The 22,550-nt window shown below is 49.3% G+C and overlaps 1 protein-coding gene across 6 annotated transcripts in view; it reads right to left on the bottom strand.

Annotated features, from left to right (window-relative positions):
* Nucleotides 1-13,610: 13,610 nt before the first annotated feature.
* The window catches only part of ENTPD6 (ectonucleoside triphosphate diphosphohydrolase 6), a 32,679-nt gene continuing 23,739 nt past the window's right edge, over nt 13,611-22,550 (bottom strand). For 5 of the 6 annotated variants that reach the window (XM_046679533.1, XM_046679535.1, XM_046679539.1 and 2 more), the window contains 5 exons: nt 20,846-20,947; nt 18,235-18,375; nt 16,230-16,286; nt 14,933-15,045; nt 13,611-14,798 (listed from right to left, as the gene is read on the bottom strand). In XM_046679533.1, coding sequence (XP_046535489.1) covers nt 14,700-14,798; nt 14,933-15,045; nt 16,230-16,286; nt 18,235-18,375; nt 20,846-20,947 — 512 coding nt within the window. In that variant the 3' untranslated portion in view covers nt 13,611-14,699. The remainder of the gene's footprint in view (nt 14,799-14,932; nt 15,046-16,229; nt 16,287-18,234; nt 18,376-20,845; nt 20,948-22,550) is intronic. The other variant, XM_046679537.1, reaches the window with a different exon arrangement.

Below are 22,550 nucleotides of genomic sequence, written 5' to 3'. Positions count from 1 at the left end.
TCGGCCCCGCACTGTGCTCCACACCCACAGAAACCACAAAGACAGCAGGTGGGGAAGAGAGACAGGCTGTAAGGAGGCGGAGAGACCGTGAAAGAGGAATTTTAGGATGCTTTCTGTGTGATGAGCTGTGTAAAAATCCTATAAGAAAGCCAGGGCAAGGAGCTCCAATATCCTTTAAGGCTCCTTGAGTCAGATTTCTACCTTCTTGGAAGCATCTTCACCTAGGATCAAGCCTTCACGAGGCCCAGTTTCACCTGGGTTACAGTTATAGCAGGTCTCTTAGATGGTGTTTTCTGTAAGACCCACCTGGGGGTCTGGTTAGAAAGCAGATTCTGATTCAGCAGGTCTGAGATGGGGCGCATTTTGCATTTCAAACGATCCCCCTGGTCCTGGAGCACCTTAAGAGGCAACGCCTTAAGGCATAAGCTCTGGAGAGAAGTAAAAATGATGAAGATAACTGGAAAGGAGGTGTTGAAGAATCCATAATTTCCCATACTCCCTGCTGCGGAGTCCTGAGCAGGGAAGGGAGCAGGACAGGTCCTTAAGGCAGCTGGGCTGGACAGTGGTGTCCCTCCAGTACACCCAGCTCTCTCTTCTGACTTGGAGTTTCCAGACTGTGCTGTGACTCCGAGCGAGCTTACCTGTGGAGCTGTTAGGGACAACCAATGCCTTTTTGGGGACCACGTATGCCACACCATAAACACATCAAATACTTTCTTTCTATTTATTAACTGGTATCTCCTGAGACTTGCTACATGACAATTTCCTGCCATCTGCTTACGCCTGGATGAATGAATGAAGTTGAGTTTCCCAACATGCAGAGCTGAGGGTGAGGTCCTGGACTTGTGGTCCACTCCTGGTGGCATCTCTCTCCCTCACTACGCCATCAGATTCTGTCTCAGCACCCCTTCCCCTTCCCAAAGACGGGGTCACCTGGTTCCAGCTTGCAGGCCCTGGGCTCAGGATCCCCTCACTCATTCTCGCCAGCAATTCTCAGTTCTGCACCTACTGTCATCACTGATGGCGTTCCTCAGGGCCATCTTTGTGTTACTGGCTTCAGTCCTGCTCCCACTGGCCCTGATCTCATCTTGGCCTCTGTAGTTTCTACATCAACGAGAGTCCTTACAGGTCTATGCAACCATTTTGAAAAACTGGCAGTATTCACTAAAGCCAAGCAGACACCTGCCTCTGACCCAGCAATTCTACTCCAAAGAAAATATTCAACAGAAAAGAATGTTCATGCCAATCAAAAGGCATGTACAAAAATGTTATAACAGCCCTATTCAAAACAGTCTCACTGGAAACCATGCAAATGGCCATCAACACAGGAGTGGATAAATAAATTGTGGCATGTTCCCACAGCTGAATAATCTGCAGCCGTGGGAATGATCAACCACACCCAATGACACAGATGAATAATGGTGGGTGAGAGAAGCCAGCACTAATGAGCACCTCCTGAAGGGTTCCATTCACATGAAGTTCGAGGACAGGCAAACCTCTAGGCTGCCAGACCTAAGGATGGTGTTTGAACATTAGGGGTAGATACAGCTGGTGGGGGTGGGTGTAAGCGAGCCTGTGGGGTTTAGGAAAGCTCTTTATTGCAGTGTGGTGTGTACAACCATAAAAGTTCATCACATGCACACTTAGGAGCCACCCCCATGGGGAGCATCTGTGGGTGTGTGTTTACACCGTGCAGCCCATGGCCTTCCACCATCTTCCTCCCCAATTTATCCTGTTTCCTTGCCCTCCCCCTGCATCCAATAGGGCTCTACATCATTCTCTAGGCCAGTGGCTTCCTGCCTGCTTCCAGATCAGGTACCAACAACACACAGGCCTGGTGGGCCCATCTTCTCCCCCAAGCTCCCAAGGACTCTGTCTCAGCAGCTGATTGTCTTAGGAGGAAGTCAGGGGCCTCTAGCCATTTTGTTCCCTGTGGGTCTAGTCTCCCCTTCATTGATCCTCAGCTGCTCTGTCAGGTCCTCTTGCCAGTAGTCCTGCAGTGGTTCCCTCATGGGCTTCCCTGACTCTCAGACACTCCCGAGGACCACCCTACATGGGCTCAGATTGGACACTCCCTCAGCGGAGGGCTGAACCCAGCACTGCTCCTACAAACTATGACCCCATCAGGCTAGCTTCCTAGGCCAGTCTCAGCCCCTCCCTGGCAGGTGCTCAGGTGGGGCCTGGGGCTGGGCAAACGGGGACTCGAGGAGGTGGCAGTTGAAGGTGGGCACCCGACCATGTTTAAATGATTGGAAAGAAATCCAAAGAAGAATTCATGGTATGTGAAAATTATATTAACTTCAAATTTCAGTGTCCATAAACCCAGTGTGATTGGAACACAGCCACACTCATTCGTTTTCATTTTGTCTCGGGCTGCTGTCACCCTTCCACAGCAGAGCTGAGCACCTATGAGAGACTGTGTGGGGTGTAAAGCCTAAAGTATTTACTACCTGCCCTTTACAGAAAGAGTTTGCTGCCCTGACCTGGAATGTGCACTCTGTGGGGAGGGACTCCTGTGTCCCCAGCACTGCCCCCCACACACAGGCCCCCCGAGTGGACACTGAAAAGAGTCCATCCCAGTGGTTCTATGTGCAGCCTGCCAGGCAAGGATGGATTGGGGGTTGGGGATGTGACTGGCCTGGGCAGGATTCTTGAAGCCTCTTTAAAATTCACTAGATCACATCAGGGAAATGCACATTAAACCACAACGGGGTACCAGAACTCACCTGCAGAAATGGTTCACATTAAAATGAGGGTGTGGAGCCCCACTAATGAGAGAGGAGGATGGTAGAGGCACCCTGGGAAACAGTTTGGTAGGTTCTTATAAAATAGTTCAACATACACTCACCATATGACCCAGCCACTCCACTCTTAGGTACTCATTCATTTCAAGAGAAATGAAACACATGTCCACAAAACGACTTGCGCAGGAATCTTCACAGGACCCTCATCATTAAAGCCCCAACCGGAAACAGCCCAGGTGACTATCAGCAGAAAATGAAGAAACAAAGGGTATTATATTGAAATAATGGAATACTACTCAACAATAAAAAGGAATGAAACAGGGCTGGCCCACTGGTGCAGCGGTTAAGTTCGCACGTTCTGCTTCGGGGGCCTGGGGTTCACCAGATGAGATCCCGGGTGCAGACATGGCAAAGTCTGGCAAGCCATGCTGTGGTAGGCGTCCCACATATAAAGTGGAGGGAGATGGGCACGGATGTTAGCTCAGGGCCAGTCTTCCTCAGCAAAAAGAGGAGGATTGGCAGCAGATGTTAGCTCAGGGCTAATCTTCCTCAAAAAAGGAATGAACTAACAATACACATGTTGACATGGGTCAGTCTCACAAACATTATGCTGAGCTGAAAGCCAGACACAAAAGAGCACACACCATGTGATTCCGTTTATATAAAGTTCCAGAATTGGCACAGGTCAGGTTTGGCATGGAAATCAGAACAGTGTCTAGGACTTTCTGGGGTGACAGAATAGGAGTATGGGCTACATGGGTGTGTGTATTTGTCAAAATTGTTTGCACTGTATACCTAAGATCTGCACATTTTACTATATGAGAATACCGCAATAAAAACATTCTTAAAAATAGTTTACTAGCCAGCCCTGATGGCCTAGTGGTTAAAGTTCAGGGTGCTCTGCTTTGGCGGCCCGGGTTTGGCTCCTGGGCATGGAGCTACACCACTCATCTGTCAGTAGCCATGCTGTGGCAGTGGCTCACATAGAAGAACTGAAGGAATCACAACTAAAATATACAACTATGCACTGAGGCTTTGGGGAGGAAACAAAAAAAAAAAGAGGAAGATTGGCAAGAGATGTTAGCTCAGAGCAAATCTTTCCTGGCCAAAAAAAAAAAAAAAAAAAAAAAATTCACTAGGTCAGGAGTAAAAGCTAGAAAGATCTTAAGTGCCAAATACAACCTCTATCAAACAGGCAACCTTTGCAAATCTAGGCCTCTAGGAAGCAGCACCAAGTTCCCTCCGAGATTCATGTGCAGAGGAATTCTAGCTGAAGCTTTGAGCCACCCATGAAACGTCCATCCAAGAGGGAAGTGAAGGAAGGCTTCTCGTGGAAAGGCTATTTGCTTTCCTAACAGCTTAACCTCGCTGTTGGGTTTGGGTGGAGTCCTGGCTTGGCACTCCTCATTGAGAAAACAAGAAAGTTCATGGCTCCACAAGGAAACCTGGGGGTGGGGAGGGAACGTCAGTGTCCCTATTCTCAGGGTTTTCAATTCTCCTCTTTGCTTTTAGGCAAACTTTCATTATACAATAGGCAGCTGAGGGCCCCTCCCCATGAGTCCAGTTCCTGCAGGATCCAGGAGTTCACCGGGAAGGACCAGACCTGACCCCACCTCCGGGGAGGGGATCTTCTCTCAGCCTACAGGTCCAAGCGGACACCATGACGAGATTGAAAAAAGTCTAAGCGTGGCCTTTCCATTTCGTTGATGATCTTATTTTCTGTGCAGAGCTTTTGAGTTAGACGTAGTCCTATTTATTTAATTTTGCTTTTGTTGCCTTTGCTTTTGGGAGTCAGTTCCAAAAAAATCATTGATAAGACCAATGTCAAGGAGAGTACTGCCTGTTTTCTTCTAGGAGTGTTATAGTTTCAGGTCTTGCATTCAAGTCTCTAATCCACTTTGAGTTAATTTTTGTGTATGATGTAAGACAGTGGTATATTTTCATTCTTTTGCATGTGGCTGTCCAGTTTCCCTGGCACCGTTTATTGAAGGACCGTCTTTTCCCCAGTGTATGTTCTTGCCTCCTTTGTTGTAAATTAATTGACCATATATATGTGAGTTTATTTCTGGGATCTCTATCCTGGTCCATTGATTCATGTGTCTGTTTTTATGTCAATATCATATTGTTTTGGTTACTATAGCTTTGTCATGTAGTTTGAAATCAGGGAGCATGATGTCTCCGGCTTTGTTCTTCTTTCTCAAGATTTTTTTGGCTATTTGGTGTCTTTTGTGGTTTCACACATTTTTAGGATTGTTTTTTCTAGTTCTGTGAAAAACGCCATTGAAATTTTGATAAGGATTGCACTCAATCTGTATATTACATTGGGTAGTATGGACATTTTAATAAGATTAATTCTTCCAATCCATAAGCATGAAATATCTTTCCATTTATTTGTGTCTTCTTCAATTTCCTTCATCAATGTCTTACAGTTTTCAGTGTATAGGTCTTTCAAAAGCTTCTGCACAGCAAAGAAAATCATCAACAAAGTGAAAAGGCAACCTAAGGAGTGGGAGAAAATATTTGCAAATCATATATCTGATAAGGGGTTAATATCCAAAATATATAAAGAACTCAAACAACTCAAAGGCAAACAAACAATCCAATTAAAAAATGGGCAGAGGATCTGAATAGACATTTTCTCAGAGAAGACATACAGATGGGCAACAGGTACATGAAAAGATGCTCAATACCACTAAGCATCAGGTAAATGCATATCAAAACCACAATGAGATATCACCTCACACCTGTTAGAATGGCTATTATTAAAAAGACAAGAAATACAAAGCATAGGCGAGGATGTGGAGAAAAGGGAACCCTTGTGCACTGTTGCGGGAATGTAAATTGCCACAGCCACTATGGAAAACAGTATGGAGTTTCCTCAAAAGATTAAAAACAGAACTACCATATGATCCAGCAATTCCACTTGTGGGTATTTATTTGAAGAAAATGAAAACAATAATTTGAAAAGATACATGCACTCTCATTCGATTGTTCAATGCAGCATTATTTATAACAGCCAAGACATGGAAACAACCTAAGTGTCTATTGATGGATGATTGGATAAAGAAGATGTATGTATACACAATGGAATGTGACTCAGCCATAAAAAAGAATGGAAACTTGCCATTTGCAGCAACATGGATGCACCTTGAGGGCATTAAGCTAAGTGAAATAAGTTAGAGAAAGACAAGTACTATATGATCTTACTTATATAGAGAATGTAAAAAACAAAACAAATAAACAAACAAAACGAAACAAAAAAACCAAGCTCATAGATACAGAGAATAGATTGATGGTTGCCAGAGGTGGGAGGTAGGGGGTGGGAAAAATGGGTGAAGGGAGTCAAAAGGTACAAACTTCACTAGCTGTAAAATCAATAAGCCCCAGGCATGTAAGGTACAGCATGCGACTATAGTTGACAGTACTGTACTGCATATTTGAGAGTTGCTAAAAGAGTAAATCTTAAAAGTCCTCATCACAAGAAAAAAAATTGTAACTATATTTGGGGACGGATGGTAACCAGACTTATTCTGGTGATCATTTTGCAACATATATAAATATCAAATCATTATGTTGTACATCTGGAACTAACATAAAGTTATATGTCAGTTATACCTCAATGAAAAAAAAAAAGTCTACGAGTTGAAAAAAAGAAGAAAGGATCATGTACCTTCAGATGGGAACAAAATGGTAAGACATGGTTAAGCCTAAAGGGAACTTTCTGAAGGGAAGCCTACTGCTATAGGCTGCTGCCTTCCTGGAGTTCCAGTCTTTTAACCTGCTTTATTATGATATAATTTACATACCATAAGTTACCTATTTCCCCACTTAAAGTGCATGATTCAATGGTTTCAGTATTTTTACAGAGTTATACAACCATCACTATAATCTAAGTTTAGAACCTTCTCATCACCCAAAACCCTGGTACCAGATCAATTAGCTACTCCCAATTCTTCCCCCGACCCCAGTCCCGGGCAAACACCCATTTGCTTGCTGTCTCTATGGATTTGCCTATTCTGGACATTTTATATAAAGAGAACCATGCGCTGTGTGATCTTTTGTATCTAGCTTCTTTCACTTAGACTAATGTTTTCAAGGTTCATCCACGTTGCAGCGTGTTTCAGTACTTCATTCATTTTTACTGCCAAATAATATTCCAATGTATGGAGAATCATTTAAAAAATCCTTTGAAATCTCTTCATCACCAGAAAGCTGAAAATCCTGGTTTATATTCTCATTTCTCTTTGTTGCTTTCAAACAAGTCCTTGAAAGCCTCTAGGCTTTGGCATTTTTATGTGCAAAACCCTTTGATCCTTAGCTGCCCTCTGGGCGGGTCTGGAGGAACCACATAGCCGTATGTGTTGAGTATCTCGTGCCTTGGAAGTTATATTTGGAGCCATCCTGTTGCCCCATGTTCTGCACCATAAAAATGCAACTCTGGTGCTTTTCTGACCTTTAGAGGCTTTGCCAGACAGGACACCTTATAGGGGCTGCTTCTGCCTGTGTAAATCCTGGGGCAGACACTAAGATTTATTGGCTGCACTTAAGCTCTTAAATGGAAACCTTTATCCACCAATCAGTAACACAGAAAGGTAAGAATCAGAGGCTGTCAAAATGATATAGAGGCAGTTAGGCCTGGAGCTAGTTTTTATTTCTCAACTGTGTTCTTCTGAATATTTCAAAGCTCATTATTACCACGATGATTGATTCTTTAGCAGAAAGACCTGCTTTTGTGTGTGTGTGTGTGTGAGGAAGATTAGCCCTGACCTAACATGTATGCCAATCTTCCTCTGTTTTATGTGGGATGCCGCCACAGCATGGCTTGAAGAGTGGTGCTAGGTCTGTGGCCAGGATCCCAACCTGGGCAGAAGGAGAGTGTGTGAACTCAGCCACTACGCCACAGGGCCGACCCCAGAGAGAACTGCTTTTGATAACTAACTGCCTGCAAGGCCTGATGCGATGAGGAAAAAGTCATCTGGAGACACTCTAACTTTGGAGGCAACATGGCACACTAGTTTGGGGTTTGGAAGCCTCCAGACCTGCATCAGAGCAGGGCCCTTCATCTCCTCACTCACTGACCTTTCGCTTCTTCAGGCTCAGCTCTCTGCTGCGTGATGGAAATGACCAGCACCTGCCCCATGGGCTGCTGTGATGATGAAATCATTAGCTGTGTAGTAAAGCAGTCGCCCCCTGCCAGACACACAGCAAGCACTCCACAGACACGAGCCACTGTGGCTATTTCAGCTCAAAACTGAGGGATATTACATCTAAGCATGCTTATCTCACCCTGACGTTCAAGATAATTTTCAAGGTGAACACAAGGATCTCAAGTGTGAAGAGGCCTTGGAGGTGCCTGATTCTGAACTCTCTCCTCCTATGCAGGGGCCCCCCGGCGAGCACCCTTGAATGCCGACTGGGCAGGCTGGCACGCAGAAGAGCCTGTCTTCTTTCAGGACATCTTTCCTGTTGGACAGTTAGAGCCTGACGACAGCTTCCCGAGCATTTACCCATGTTTGAGTTCTGGCCTCTGCAGCAACAGAGGCGAGGCCCGGCGCTGACATCTCGGTAATAACAAGACGGCTGTCAGATTCCCGGCCACCCTGAAGCCTCGCTGTCCAGGCCTGTGAGGCTGTGATTTCTAAGAAATACAGTTTCAGTCTTCGTCCTGTTCTGGGTTCACAGCTCCCCAGACCCTTGGGATTTCCTGAGCATAACAGCAACGAGAGCATCTTTTGTTATAATATTTGGTCTTTTGTCCTAGGTCCTATAAGCCCTTTCAACCCCATCTGAGTTTACGTTAACGAGGTGATTTTTGGAGAGCCCCTAGGGGACTGCAGGATGGGGACTGGGTGCCAGGGGACCAACCACATGATTAGAGGTTTGGGATTTTCAGCCTCCCCGACACCCAGCCTCTGGGGAAGGAAGAGGGGTTGGAGAGCTACTTAATCATCAATGCCAATGATTTAATCAACCAAGCCTACATAGTGAAGCCTTCATAAAAACTCCTGAAGTACAGGGCTTGGGGCACGGAAGCTCTGAAACCTTCCCCCATACCTTGCCCTACTCGTCTCTTCCATCTGGCTGTACATTTGCATCCTTTGTGGCAAACTAGCAATATTGCTATGGAAGTAAACTGTCCTCCTGAGTTCTGTGAGCCTCTCAGCAAATCAGTGAATCTGAGGAGGGGGTGGTGGAACCTCTGATTTCTGGCCAGTTGGTCAGAAGTACAGGTGACAACCTGGACCTGAGCCTGGCATCTGAAGTCAGGGGTGGGGGGCAGTCTTGTGGGACTGAGCCCTTAGCCTGTGGGATCCGATACTAACCCCAGGTAGATAGTGTCAGAATGGAGTTAAATTGCAGGACACCCAGCTGCTGTCCGAGAACCGCTTGGTGTGGGGTAACCCCGACATCTGGTGTCCGAGTGGGTATTGAGCGTAGAGTGTAGGTGGTGAGTAGAGGAGCAGAAGGAGAAAACATTTTTTCCTCCACAAGGATGAACAGCTCCAATTGCTTCGACATTCCTCACATTTCATGGTGTCCAAACAAGTCATTTTAAAGCGACTACCAGAAACTGACACCCAAGTGTGGTTTTCTTAAAGTTCTCACCTCGGGAAACTCTCCATAAAGACATCATTGACTGGGCCATGACTCTGAACTTCTCCAAGTTCCCTTTCGGAATTGCCTTATTACTTTATAGCCATCTTTGATTTTAGCCAAAAATGGTATTATCCCAGTTTGAATATCACATTCGCCTTCCAGTGATTCTGAAATGGCTCTAAAAATCAAATTCATCCTGAAACTATGATTCATTGTGCCTGAGAGTATGCAAATGCATGTGCTGGGAGTTCTTAAAGTAAGGCAAAAACTAAAACCATAACAACAAAAACCAAAACTATTATGTTAACTTTTAAAACTATCTCAGTGGAGAAGCCTTTCTAATTATGACAGAAAACCCAGATGTCATTACATCATAAAGTCAAAAATAATAAATGGGGAAATAATAATAATAAAGTGGGGAAAAATTTGCAATGCATTCTATCACAATGGTGAATTTCCTTAATATAAAAAAAATCTCCTGAAATCAAGAAGAAAATGACCACAATCTCACAGAAAAATGGCAAGGGACATGAACAGATGTTTCACAGAGAAGGAAATAACTCTTAGATGTGCATGCAAGATGAATTAGGTCAGCGCACAGCACAACCACCAGGTATCATTGTTTACGCGCCAGAATGGCAGAGCAAAGGGTTTGGTCATAGCCATGTTGGTGAGGGCTTGGGGAAGCAGGCACCAAAGCTACCAGCGGAGTTGTAGGAAAATCCGGCAATACAGTCACAATCTAAAATGTTCCTGCCCTGCATGGCAAACAAAATCATCAACAAAATGAAAAGGCAATTTACTGAATGGGAGAAAATATTCGCAAATCATATATCTGATAAGGAGGTTATATCCAAAATATATAAAGAACTCATATAACTCAACAGCAAAAAAAAAAAAAAAAATCCAATTAAAAAAATGGGCAGAGGATTGGACCAGACATTTTTCCAAAGAGGACATTTTCTTCTTTGTTGGCCTTCTTTTCAAAGGCCAACAGTCACATGAAAAGATGCTCAACATCACTAATCATCAGGGAAATGCAAATCAAAACCACAATGAGACATCACCTCATACTTGAATGGCTATTATCAAAAAGACAAGAAATAACAAGTGTTGGCAAGGAAGTAGAGAAAAGGGAACCCTTGTCCACTGTTGGTGGGAATGTAAACTGAGACACACACTATGGAAACAGTATGGAAGTTCCTCAAAAAATTAAACATCAAATTACCACATGATCCAGCAATTCCACTTGGGTATTTAGCCAAAGAAAGGGAAAACACTAATTCGAAAAGATATAGCCACTCCTCTGCTCATTGCAGCATTATTTACAATAGCCAAGATATGGAAACAATCTCAGTTTCTACTGATGGATGATTGGATAAAGAAGATGAGGTATATATACAATGGAACATGACTCAGCCATAAAAAAGAATGGAATCTTGCCATTTGCGACAACATGGATGGACCTTGAGGGCACTATGCTAAGTGAAATAAGTCAGACAGAGAATATGATATCACTTACATGTGGAATCTAAAAATCAAAAACAAAAACCAAGCTTATAGTTACAGAGAACAGATTGGTGGTTGCTGGAGGCAGAGGGGTTGGGGGTGGGCAAAACGGACAAGAGGACATAACGTACAGCATGGCGACTGCAGTTAACAATACTGTACTGCATATTTGAGAGTTGCTAAGAGAGTAGATCTTAAAAGTCCTCATCACACACACAAAATTTTAACTGTGTATGGGGATGGATGGTAATTAGACTTATTATGGTGATCATTTCACACTGTATACAAATATTGAATCATTACGTTGTACACCTGAAACCAATATAATGGTGCCTGTCAATTAGACCTCAATTATAAAAAAGCTATGGAGACTCCAAGCAGTGATTTCACGTCCTGCCCGGGTGAATCTGTTTCTGTTCTGTGGGAGGTTGGGTAAGAACAGCAGGTAAACCCTTGGGAGCATTTCAAGTGAACTCCTTCCCTAAACTCTTCTAGCAGTCTCAAAACTTTGTTTTCTGGAAAAAACATAGCCTTTTAAAGGACTCTTGACTCCCACAAGGGCCCCTACCTTCACAGGCTTTTCATTCCCTCCACTGGCCTAGAACAACAGTGGTTCCTTGGATTGGCAAGGCTGCCACTGTGACCCCTTTATTTACCTCATTCTTGAGACTCTCATCCTTGCTCTTCAATAGGGCAGGGAGAAACCGATGCCCAAGGCCGCACAACAACTTTCCAAGATCTGACCCTGGAGGTGAAGACAAGGGGTCAGAGGGATACCTCAGTGACTCAGCCTAAGAGAGAGAGCTCCCTGGCACTTTTCCTATTTTCTCAAGATGCTTAATGATCCATCCCTGTGAAGATAAAGGAAGCAAGTGGAACTATCATGAATATCAGAGAGGACACATTTCACATTAAAGAGTAAGAATCAGTTTAATTCCATTATTTCCTAACTTATATTGATGCATTCTTCTCCCTCATCATTCAACTTAAGCTGCAATCGAACTCAGATTTTAAATTCCTTATTAACATATGCTTCTAAGAAGCACTCTAAAACAAAACGATGTTCCTGCCCTTGAATTCGGCAATGTCGGGATGGTTCACGCACATGGACATAAGCCTGGAAACAACTTGATGCTGTGGCGTCCTGTCACCCACATGTGGGAATGTCAACAGCCACTGCAGGACCAAAGCAGCTCAGTGTGCACCAACACTTCTAAGTGGGAACAGGATGGTGTGGGACACGTGGGCAGGAGGTAGTGTGTGAGGAGTGCAAGGAAGAACTGAGCACATAGATGCCCATGTCCTCTGTGAGGTGGGACACATGGGAGGGAACAAAATTCTCATTGCGTCCCCAGTTTGCATCATTTACAACATGTCGGGATGTGCATATGTAGCTATTTTTGAAAAAACAAGAGCCTACTTTATTATCACAAAAGACACTTAGAGTGAAATGACTTGCATATTTTGCTGGGCTCAAAATATTCCATGACTTATTTGGCAATCTTTTGGGAAACTTCCAGTTGTTCACACTTTTTCAGATGTGAGATCACTAACCTATAAATGGACCAAATCAATCCTCACTTTTACCTTCATGCATTTTTGATTCCCTGCCTCCGGAGTTCTTTAAATATTTAAACTGTCAGATATCATGGAAGGAAAGGGGCTGGCAGACCAAGGCGGGGTGGTGAGCCGTGGGGAGAAGCTGGGCTTTTGAGCCCTTGTCAAGCGAAAGCCTCCTGGCTTTAGTCCTAACGTGGCTTCTTATTTGGAGGAAGCATCTTTCCTGCTTTGTCTTTTCCTGCTGTGTTGCACACAGACCTCCAGACCTCTGCCCTAAGATTCATGTTTTGGGGAAAACACCAGGCAGAGGAGAGCTGGCTCCAGTTCTATCAGTGGTTGCACCCTGGTGGTCTTCCTGCAGCCTCCTGGACTTGGGGTTGTAACAGTCACCCCACTCACCAGATGGGGATACTTAGAAAAGGGTAGAAGCCCTCCCCTGACTGAGTGCCTTGCTAGTAGGGCGCTTCTCAAACATCAAAGGTTTTACAGTTGGATCCCTCTCCTGCCTCCCCCACTGGGAAGTTCAAGCTCCGGGAGGTGAGAAGTAAAATTATCCTCTCACTTTTTTCTGCAGAGTCCTTTTCTCTCCCCACAAGCCTCCACCATGAAGGCATATCCAGCAGTCACGTCCGCTCTGGTCCCACTGTGGCCCTGGGAGGTCAAGGGGCCGCTCCGTGCTCCCGTCTGTGAGGTCCCAAGATAGGTGTGGGTGCTGTGAGCACCAAGTGCTGGGGGAGAGGGTCTGCCCAGTTTTTCTGGCATGCAACCCCCTCCAACTGTCCCAGATTAAAGGCAGATTCTGACTAAACACATTGCAACCGGGGCTCAGTGCTTGCTCCAATACCACGCTTTCTCTGGCAGGCACTGCAGGTCACAGTCCCAGGAGAGGGAGCTCTGACAGAGCACAGGGAAGGTGTGGGGCTCCCCTGCCAGACCCCTATAACAGCCTGGGCCTCCACAGGGCCACTTATGATGGGGGATGCCAGGGGGCCAGGGGCAGACCCCATGTGCCCTTCTGCTGTTGTACCCTCGCATGTCTGCTGTGAGACACACTGACAGGACCTAACTGTGCCACCATCTGTCACCCTGCTTGGGTAGTTTTTTGTTAAAACTTTGGTAGCCAGGGATCCCAGATGCTTCCCTGCGGAGCTGGGGTGGGCAAGTGCTGCTGATGCTGACAGGAATCACAGAGAAGCAGAAACCCTTGCAAACCCTTTATTTTGAGTAGAACAAGTGAGGTTCAGCTTCTTCGGTGTACTGTACATTCATGGCAGGAATGACTGTGGACCCGGGACCCAAATCTGAGCACAGTGCACTGCCCCATCTCCCAGAGCTCGTGCCACGGAGGCAAGACGGTCGAGTCAGCATCTTGTGGAGCCCCTGGGGGACGGGCTGTGGCCCCAGACACGAGTAGAGCCACGAGAGGGCAGTTCCAGGGACTGCGGCCCGGCTGACCTGCAGACGTTGTGTCTTCTGACACCTCTGGGTTTGTGAATGCCTCAAGGCAGCAATACATTCACTGGGGTTTAGAACACAAGAGACACAAGCACTCGGCACCACATACAGAGATGTCATTCACGCAGCACAATATTTCACAGCAGTTCAGCTCACACTTAGACTTTCTCTGAATAGCCAGGGCACACGAGGGCCATGAAGAGGTATTTCCCCCGCCCCTCCTCCCAGTCCTAGTGCCAACTCCATCAATTAGCCTGAGCCACTCAAGGACTGAGGAAACAGACCTCCGGATGACCTCACACATCCACACCCAAGGAGGAGCCAAACAGGTTCAAGTCCAGAGTTCACAGTGTCCCGCCCAGCCTACCCTCCCAGAGGGCGTGATGCTTCCCACTCAGCTCACCCTGAGAGCAGCCAGGATGGCCTGGATAACCTCCCCATGGATTCTCGGGGAGAAGGTGGAGGTCTGCCGTGGGGGCGGGGGAAACAGGGGCAAGGAGACAAGACAAGACGCCTGTCACAGGACACACATCACAAATGCCTCAGCCCTGCAGAGAGCAACGGTGGGGGACAGTGGGGCTGCGTCGCCCTGGCCTCACGTGTGCCCTTCGCCCTGTCTGGCTTGCTGCCCACATGGAGCCAAGGCCGGTAGGAGGCAGCACTGGGCCTGGGCTGCCCTCCAGCCCACTACCCCACCAGAGGCAGGTCTGCAAGGCCGAGGGGAGGAGTGGTCACAGACGAACTGTGGCGTCCTCCTAACATGTCCAGGGATCCCAAGGGGTCTGTTATGGAGATGCAGCCGCTTCTGTGAGGACCGCCGCCGCAGCTCGGCTGCTAGGAGGCCCGACTCTTCCGGCTGTTCAGGGAGTCGATGTAATGAAAAGTGGCCCCCAGCGCCCAGCTGGTCTCAACATTGTCGATTTTCCGAGTCAGCTTGAAAAGATAAAGGGAGGGGCAGAGGGGATCACTGGGTACGTGTGGAAGGCAGGCCTGCTTGGGAGGCCGGAAGCAGCGGTCCAGCCTCACGCTATAAAGGGTGCAGGGGCTCCCAAGAAGCAAGTGCTTACCTTCAGGACCTTGTTTCCCGGGAAGCCGAATTCTCGGAGCAGCAAGCTGACGTAGGTGAGGTCCATGCACAGGAAGGGGCTGCTCTGTGGCTGGGTCTCCACCGTGCGGCACACTGAGGGCACAAACACCGGCTTCCGTCAGGCCCCAGGGGGTTTACTTCCTGGGCCGGGGAGGGTACGTGCAGACCCTGCTCCACCCACTCCAGCCCCCAACCTCCACCACTGGGCCAGCCCCAGGTCCTCGCTGCTGATTTAGATGAGACTGCAGCTCAGAGCGAGGAGGTGCTCCGCCAAGAGCACACCATGAGGCAGGGGCTCCAGGCCAGCCCAGTCCCCAGCAGGCCGGGCAAGAGGGGCCTGTGCGTCAGATGCTGGTGTCATGGGTGGAAGGCCACAGTCTCATGGGCCACATGAGAGGTGCCTGTGACCCTGGACACCTCTCCCAGGTGTGGACCTGGGTTTTCTGGAGAATGAAAACACTGACAAAGCCGGTTCAGAACAATCCACTCTTGTTCTCAAGGAGGATGGACAAACCCACCAACAGCCTTCCCAGAATTCTGCTCTGAACCTTTTCCCGTTGAAGAATCAGACACCCAGTGTCCACGGGATAAGCCCAGAAGTGACAAGAAAGCTTTAAAAAAAGCCATTTTGGGGAGGGGAGAGAGAGGAAGGATTTTCTATGGGGAAACACACAAAGTTTGACTCTTTTGATCTGCAGTTGTGACTGGCAACCAAAAGAGCAGAATATTTATGACAAGCCTTCACTTCACACCAGGGGACGAGGAGGGAGGGGAAGGGAGATAGGCAGGGGTGGCCCAGGGCTGCCTCACGGGGCAGCTCGTCACGCCCCACATGCTGGGCTCTGCTGTGCAGGGTCCCCAGCTTCTTTGGGTTTGTGTGACAACTGTGAATTTGCTGGGAAAATTTCAGGGGAGATCACTCTTAGGGTCACCCAAGTCAAAGTAAAAAGTGAAATCAAGGGAGTCCGTTTCTCCCATCCCTGGGACTAGAAATAGGCCTCTCCCAGCTGGGGACACTGAGACCCCCCCACCTGCCTGTGCCCACTCTGGACATAGTGGACCTGTGGTCTGGACCCAGCACGGTGACCCCACGTACACTCTGAACTCCACATTCTCACGCCTCTGAACACTCGTCTGGTTGACAGAGCCAGGAACCAAACCCAGGACTCCGGTGCTAGCGCCTGCCTCTCAAGCACTGCAGCAGTCTGCCACGTGCTGGGACGGTGCCCGTCTCCAGGCCCCGGCCTCCTCACCTGGGCAGTGCAGCTGCCACTCACCATACTTGGCTGCTATCTCAAAGTCTCCAACGATGAGGCTGCCTCCCTTCTCAGCATCTGTGGGATGAGACCAAGTGCCCCGTCTGCACCAGCCTTGCAGGAGCTGCAATGCCCCTGTGGCCCCGAGGCTGGCACCCGGGAAGCCTGGAGAAGCAGAGGCAGGGCTGTGTCCTGGAGCCAGGCTGTGAGCAGGGCAGTGGCCCCAAGTGCACCGATCATGGCTTCTAAGGTGACACAGCTTGGGATGGGCAGGTCTTTCGTGCAAGACCATATGGGGGTGGTGAGCATGGTCAGGGACCTTAGAGGGACCCCCAGAGACAGCTCATATGGATCCCTGGACCCCAAAGATTGAGCAAATTCTTAATTTTAAGTTAAAAAAATAAAAACACAGAATTAGAAATGTTTCCTGAAGCTGTGGCCCTGAGCTCAATAATGGTATTCTAGTATTAATTTCCTGAGTGTGAAGAAAAAATCCTGTAAAAAAAAACAAGGAGTGGTTAGGTCTTAAAACAAATGGGCAGAGCCTTTATGAGGTTCTTGAGGAGGGAACGGCCCCAGGCTTCTGCCATTCCCACAGAGGGAGGCACGAAGAGCTGTGTCCCCAGTTCTCAAAGATGGAGACTGTTTCTTCAACGCTCTCCAAAACTTCTATGTTTGAGAGACGGCCCCTGGGGTATCCCACACATTTATTTGGTATAAGGCAGCTACTCAATGTCTTGAAAAACGAAATCTCCTCCTGACTCTCCCTTGGCTTTGGGCATTTGTAAGTCAGCAAATGTCATCATTAGGGGTGGACTCCATTTCTGAAAACAGGCCCAAGCCATTCTTTCAGAGCCATGCGTGACCACAAAGGGCATCAGAACAGCTTCTCTGCCAGCCCAGCATCTCCTGAGGTCACCAGGGGAAGAGGTCGGTTCCCCAGGGAAAAGGCAGCCTGCAGCCAGAGTGAGGGACTCCAAACTGATGAGGGGATGCTGGGGCGGAGCCCTGCACAGACAACCCCAGAGGCTGGGGCCCCCAGCAGGCTGCCAGGCCAAGCTGGGGTGTGGTGGACCCTGGGCACCGCGATGTCTGCAGCTAGCAGCACAGTAAGGACAATAAGGGTTAGTCTGTCCTAGCTTCACCTATGGGGAGCCCGCAGGGCACAGGACAAGGAGTCACAAGGTCAGCTGTTGGGGGTGCCAGGGACCTTGTTCTGTGCCACAGAGAGGGGTAAGAGAGGTCCCCTTCCACCTGGACCCCCTCCACTGGCTGGCTGCCTTCCACACTGGGCCCAGCCAGTGGGGAGCCTCAGTGAGCCTGGTGATGTTGCAGGAGCGCTCGGGTCCCAGGGACCAGAATCTGACATCATTGGTTTCTTCTGGAGGCCTTTTATTTACATTGATGTTCTTATCCTTAGCACAGGCAATGCATCTGATATTCTCAATCTATTCCATTAAAAAACTGGTCACGATCCACTGAAGTGACTTCACAATGCTCTCAAGAGTTTCTACCCTGATTTTGAACACCATCAGCCTCGGCAAACTCCTAGTATCATCTTCTGCCCTGACTGCACTCATGGGGCATGAAGGAGCCAGTGAGATTCCATACACTCCTAAGGGTGATTTGTGGCGTGGGCTGACTCCTCCCCATGCCAGCCTGGGCGCCAGCTGGGGATAGCCAGCCACGTGGCTGCATCACCAACAGTTTCCTCAGCCAGAACTCCGGCTGAGGCAGGAACAGCTGAGGGTTTGAGTTACACAGGTGAGTCAGCTCTGCCTCAGAGCAGAATAAATCAACAAGTCACTGTTCCCGCACTGACAATGGAACTTCACCAAGTGGCTCAAAGAACTGACTTATTTATATAAGGGGGGCTTATTACTTCCTATTTGGACAAGAGGCTTGCCCCCTAAGTCTAGTTCTCTTGCCCTGAGGGTGACTGACAACAGTTACTCCTGCCGAGGCTCCTGCCCGGGTGAGCCCAGACTCAAGGTCCTGGCACAGCCCAACTGGGCCCCACCCTTACCTATGAGGCCAACATTTGCTGCAAGGTCATAATAGTAGGAAAAAGCATAGAAATCCACGTCCTTCACTTCTGCCACTCTGTGCACTTGATTCCGAAGGATTTCCGACACTCTGCTGGCGCACAGCTCGTGGAGGTTCACTGCTGGGCAGAGGAAAAGCAGGAAGCCAGCGGTCAGTGGGCTCCGAGCACCGGGCCATGCAGCCCCTGGGGCCTTTCCCAGTGACTCGAGATCCTGGCCTGGAGGGTGAGGTGGGACAAGAAGCCTGCAGAGATCTTGCCCCAAGTCAGGAGGCTCACCAGCCCCACGCACGTCAACAGCAACCCTTCAGGAGCCATGGCATTGCTGACCCAGGTCAAGGGAGAGAATCCCCACACATGCAGGAGCTGGGGAGCACGGCCCCAAGCCTGAAGGACACAAGCCCCGGCCAGGCTCAGCAGCTGTCCTGACACAGGCCAGTGGCTCAAGTTTGCACTGTCCACCCCACACTTGCCCTGTCACCCTTGACACGCACGGCTGTGTCTTGCTCCATCTTGTGAGCCACCTTAGGGGTGGGGCCTAGACCCTCTTTATGTCACAGATGAGGAAACAGGCCTAGCAAGCAGCTTCCCAAGCTCACAGGGCAGGTCATTAACTCCTTGCTTGGAAGGAGACCACCACAGGCCCTAAAGGTTAACGGACATGGATGTCCCACAGCCCACACCTCAAGCTTCCCATCTTACCCTAAGACCTCCCAGCTGTCTGCTGACAGCTCCATCCAGGTCTCACCATGGCCTAGAGCCAGGACTTTCCCTTCGGACCTCATTTCCCTCCACTCTCCCTTGTCAGACCAGTCACACACTTCCTCCTTGTTCCTTAAACACAGCAGCTGCCTCAGGGCCTTTGCACGTGCTGCTCTCACAGCTTAGAGAGCTGCTGCTTTATATCTGAGTGGCCCATTCCAAATCTCTTCATGTCTTGGCTCAGATATCACCCCATGAGGCCTTCCTAGGCCGTCCTATTTAAAACTGCAATCTCCCCCTCAGAACCTCCTCTTCCCCTTGTTTTATTTTTCTTCAAAGCACTTTCTCATGTGTTTTACTGTCTGACTCCTCCCCCTAGAATGTTAGCTGCACATGGGCGCAGATCTTGTCTGCACCATGCACTGCTGTGCGCCCAGTGCCTGTGGCAGGGCCTGGCACACGGCACATGCACCAGGGGTGACTGAGTCAGTGACCTGCAGGGTCATGGATAATGAGAAACATACATTCTGTCTGTTCCTGGATCCTGACACAGAGCTTCTAAAACCCCTGGAACTTCCTGAGTGATGAGAGTGAGAGGGACTTCTGTTATTCATAATAAGGCCCTTTATAATAATATAATAAGCGTACTTGAGTTTATGCTAACGAGGTGACTCTTCCTGGGTCCCTTGATGACTTGAGAATGGGTGCTGGTTATCAGAGGAACTAGCCTTGTGCTCAGAGGGTTAGAAATTTCAGCCCCATCCCTGAACCTCCCAGGAGGGGATGGAGTTAATCACCAGTGGCCAGTGATTTAATTAATCATGCCTACGTAATGAACCTCCATAAAACCCCCACTGGATGGGATTCAGAGAGCTTCCGGGTTGGTGAACTTGTGGAGATGCTGGGAGGTGGCGTGCCCAGAGAGGGCGTGGAAGCTCCGTGTCCCTTCCCCACACCTTGTTCTGTGTACCTCCTCCATCTGGCTGTTCGTGAGTTGCAGCCTTTATCAGAAACCAGTAAGTGTTTCCCTGAGTTCTGTGAGCTGTTCTAGCCAGTTATGGAATCTGAGGAGGGGCTCGTGGGAACCCCGGATTTGCGGCCAAGTTAGAGGTGTGAGCACCCTGGGGACTCACTGCTTGAGACTGGCGTCTGCAGTGGGGGCAGTCTTGTGCGGCTGAGCCCTCAGCCCGTGGGGTCTGCACTAACTCCACGCAGTCAGTGTCAGAACAGAAGTGCTGGTGGAGGGAAATCCCCACACATTTAGTGTTGTGAGTAGAGACAGCTCTGTCACGACAGGCAGACAAACCTCATGCCCGTGTGCCCAGCCTGGAAACAATATTTCAATTTTCCTTTTAGAAGAAAGTAAAAGAGCACAGAGCAACAAAAACCGCATGGGGTGAGAGGGCCAGGCAGGTGGGACAGTATGCCACTGTCAAGGGGAGCAGCCCTCCTGTCTGCTCAGTCGGGAGGGAGGCCAACTCTGCCCGAGGGGAAGCCATTTCTCGCTCTCCCAAGGTGCCCTCAGAGCTGCTGGCCCATAGCCTGGGTCTGGCTGTCCATCTCAGAGCTGAGGGACGCGCAGGTCCTTCCTCACTGGAGGCTTGTTAGGAAGTCCGGTCCTTTGGAAGAAAGCTTTTGGCAGCAGACAAGGAAGCCTTGTGCAGAGACCCCGCGGGAGCCGGCAGTTCCCAGCGTGCTGGCGAGGGCCTCCTGGAGCCCTGGTGAGGCCGGCAGGGCAGCTTCCATTTTGTGGCCAAGTACGGGCTCGTCTGTGACAGAGGTTTGGCAGTAGCCTCCCTGTTTCTCAGAGGCATGTGGAAAGCCCAGGGGAGGGGGCAGGCTGTCATTCTTAACTCTCAGAAACCACAGGCAAACGATAAATCTGCCATACCTGCCTTCTGTCCTGAGATTCTGTATGTTATTTCAGCATGTTCCCACTCTCCTTTGAAACTGGGAGACAGGCAAGGGCTGACCAACTCCTTTCCATCCGCAGCTGAAATCAAAAGAAACGGAAAGAAAACAAAGGCGCGTTACCATGGTGAGACTGCCGTGCATGGCGCTGGGACCCGGGTTCCTCTGCGGGGAGGCCTGGAGCACAGAGAGCGCTTCACGTCGCTAATGGAGGCCTCAGAAGGACAAGGGAAGACACTTCCTTTTTGCCAGATGAGACCTGATTCATGGAAGTGTTCTAGGTCAGCTGCGGGGCAAGGCCCTTCTCTATCACAGCAGCTGCAGCAAAGCCCCATCTGCCTAGAAACATGGCCACTCCCAGCTCCCGTTCATGGAGGGGCTTTGAGGCTTCAGGCACCAGGCCAAGCACTCGTCAGTCCAGTCATAACGATCCTAACAGCAGAGGAGTTATCACCACCCAATTTTACAGATTGAGGCTGCGAGTCAGCTGGCATGGCCAGGATGATGCCACCAAGTACCACCATGCCACGAATCTGTGCTGCTCTGGCTCCACGAGGCCACCCCTCGAGGACGTGCATGCTGAGAAGCATGTCAGCTTCTCCTCCTGAAAAGGGGTCCCTGTCCCAGCCCTTGATTCTGGCCTAGGCCTGCTTCACAGACAGAACGTGCAGGACATGACGTCATGTGACGTGGAGCAGCCTTCCTCTGAGTTACCAGGGAGAAGTGCTGGCTGCTCTGCTGTGGGGAGAGGCCACGGGGAGGGGCACCGAGGCACGGACATCCAGCCAGCCACCCCAACTGCCACCACACGAGGCCCCAGGGACCCCAGTAGAGGAGGCGCCCAGCTGAAGCCTGTGGAATCACGAGATATAATAAATGACTGTTGTTTCTTGCTTCCAACCACTCAGTTTGGTGGGCAATCTGTTGTGAAACAAGAGACAACACAACAGGGAGATGGCTCCTCTGTGGCAGGGAGCGGTTCGCGTCCCGCTTGGCAGGCATCATGGCCCCATGTGTCCCAGTCGGGCACTCTCAGCCTAGCTGTGGATGGGCAAGCAGGTGCCTGCCTTCTCCTTGTTGGCTAACCAGGTGTTTTTTGGCCCCAGAGTTAGGGTTGCAAGTGTTTCTGAGATGTGGACATGTTTGGTTTGCAACAAAGGGGATACCACTTTGAGGTTAAACATCAGGATTTGAAAGAAAAATGGAAATAGGATGTACCTGGAAAAATGAAATTTCCAGCTGAACACTCCCACCCTGTCAGAACAGCCAGACCCTTGGAGAGGTGGGCAGAGTGCTGGGCCAGGGGAGGGGAGGGCGTGCGGCGGGAGAAAGCATGTGCACATCCCTGGACAAGAGGCACGGGATGAGGCCTTTGGGCCCCAGTCGACGCCATGGGAGAGGTAGGCAGTGCCAGCCTCAGAACAGTGTCCCCTACTCCCCAAGTGGGAGGCGGCGATGCCCTAAGATCCCCTATGAGTTCATGTGCACTGCGGCCAAGGCCAGGCTTCTCCTCAGGCAGCCTGTCAGGGAGGAGCAGAGAAGGCCCGGGAGCAAAGACACCTCTAATAACCTCTTCAGACACAGACTCCACCTCCAGTCAAACGCCAGGTCTGCAGGAGGGGCCCAGCCCGTGTTTTATGACCCTGCACAGAGCAAGAGAAAACGGCGCGATGTCCTTGCAAGGA

This window comes from Equus quagga, chromosome 12 (assembly GCF_021613505.1).
Source record: "Equus quagga isolate Etosha38 chromosome 12, UCLA_HA_Equagga_1.0, whole genome shotgun sequence".
In the NCBI taxonomy this organism is placed as follows: domain Eukaryota; kingdom Metazoa; phylum Chordata; class Mammalia; order Perissodactyla; family Equidae; genus Equus; species Equus quagga.
This window is presented reverse-complemented; position numbering and strand designations above follow the sequence as displayed.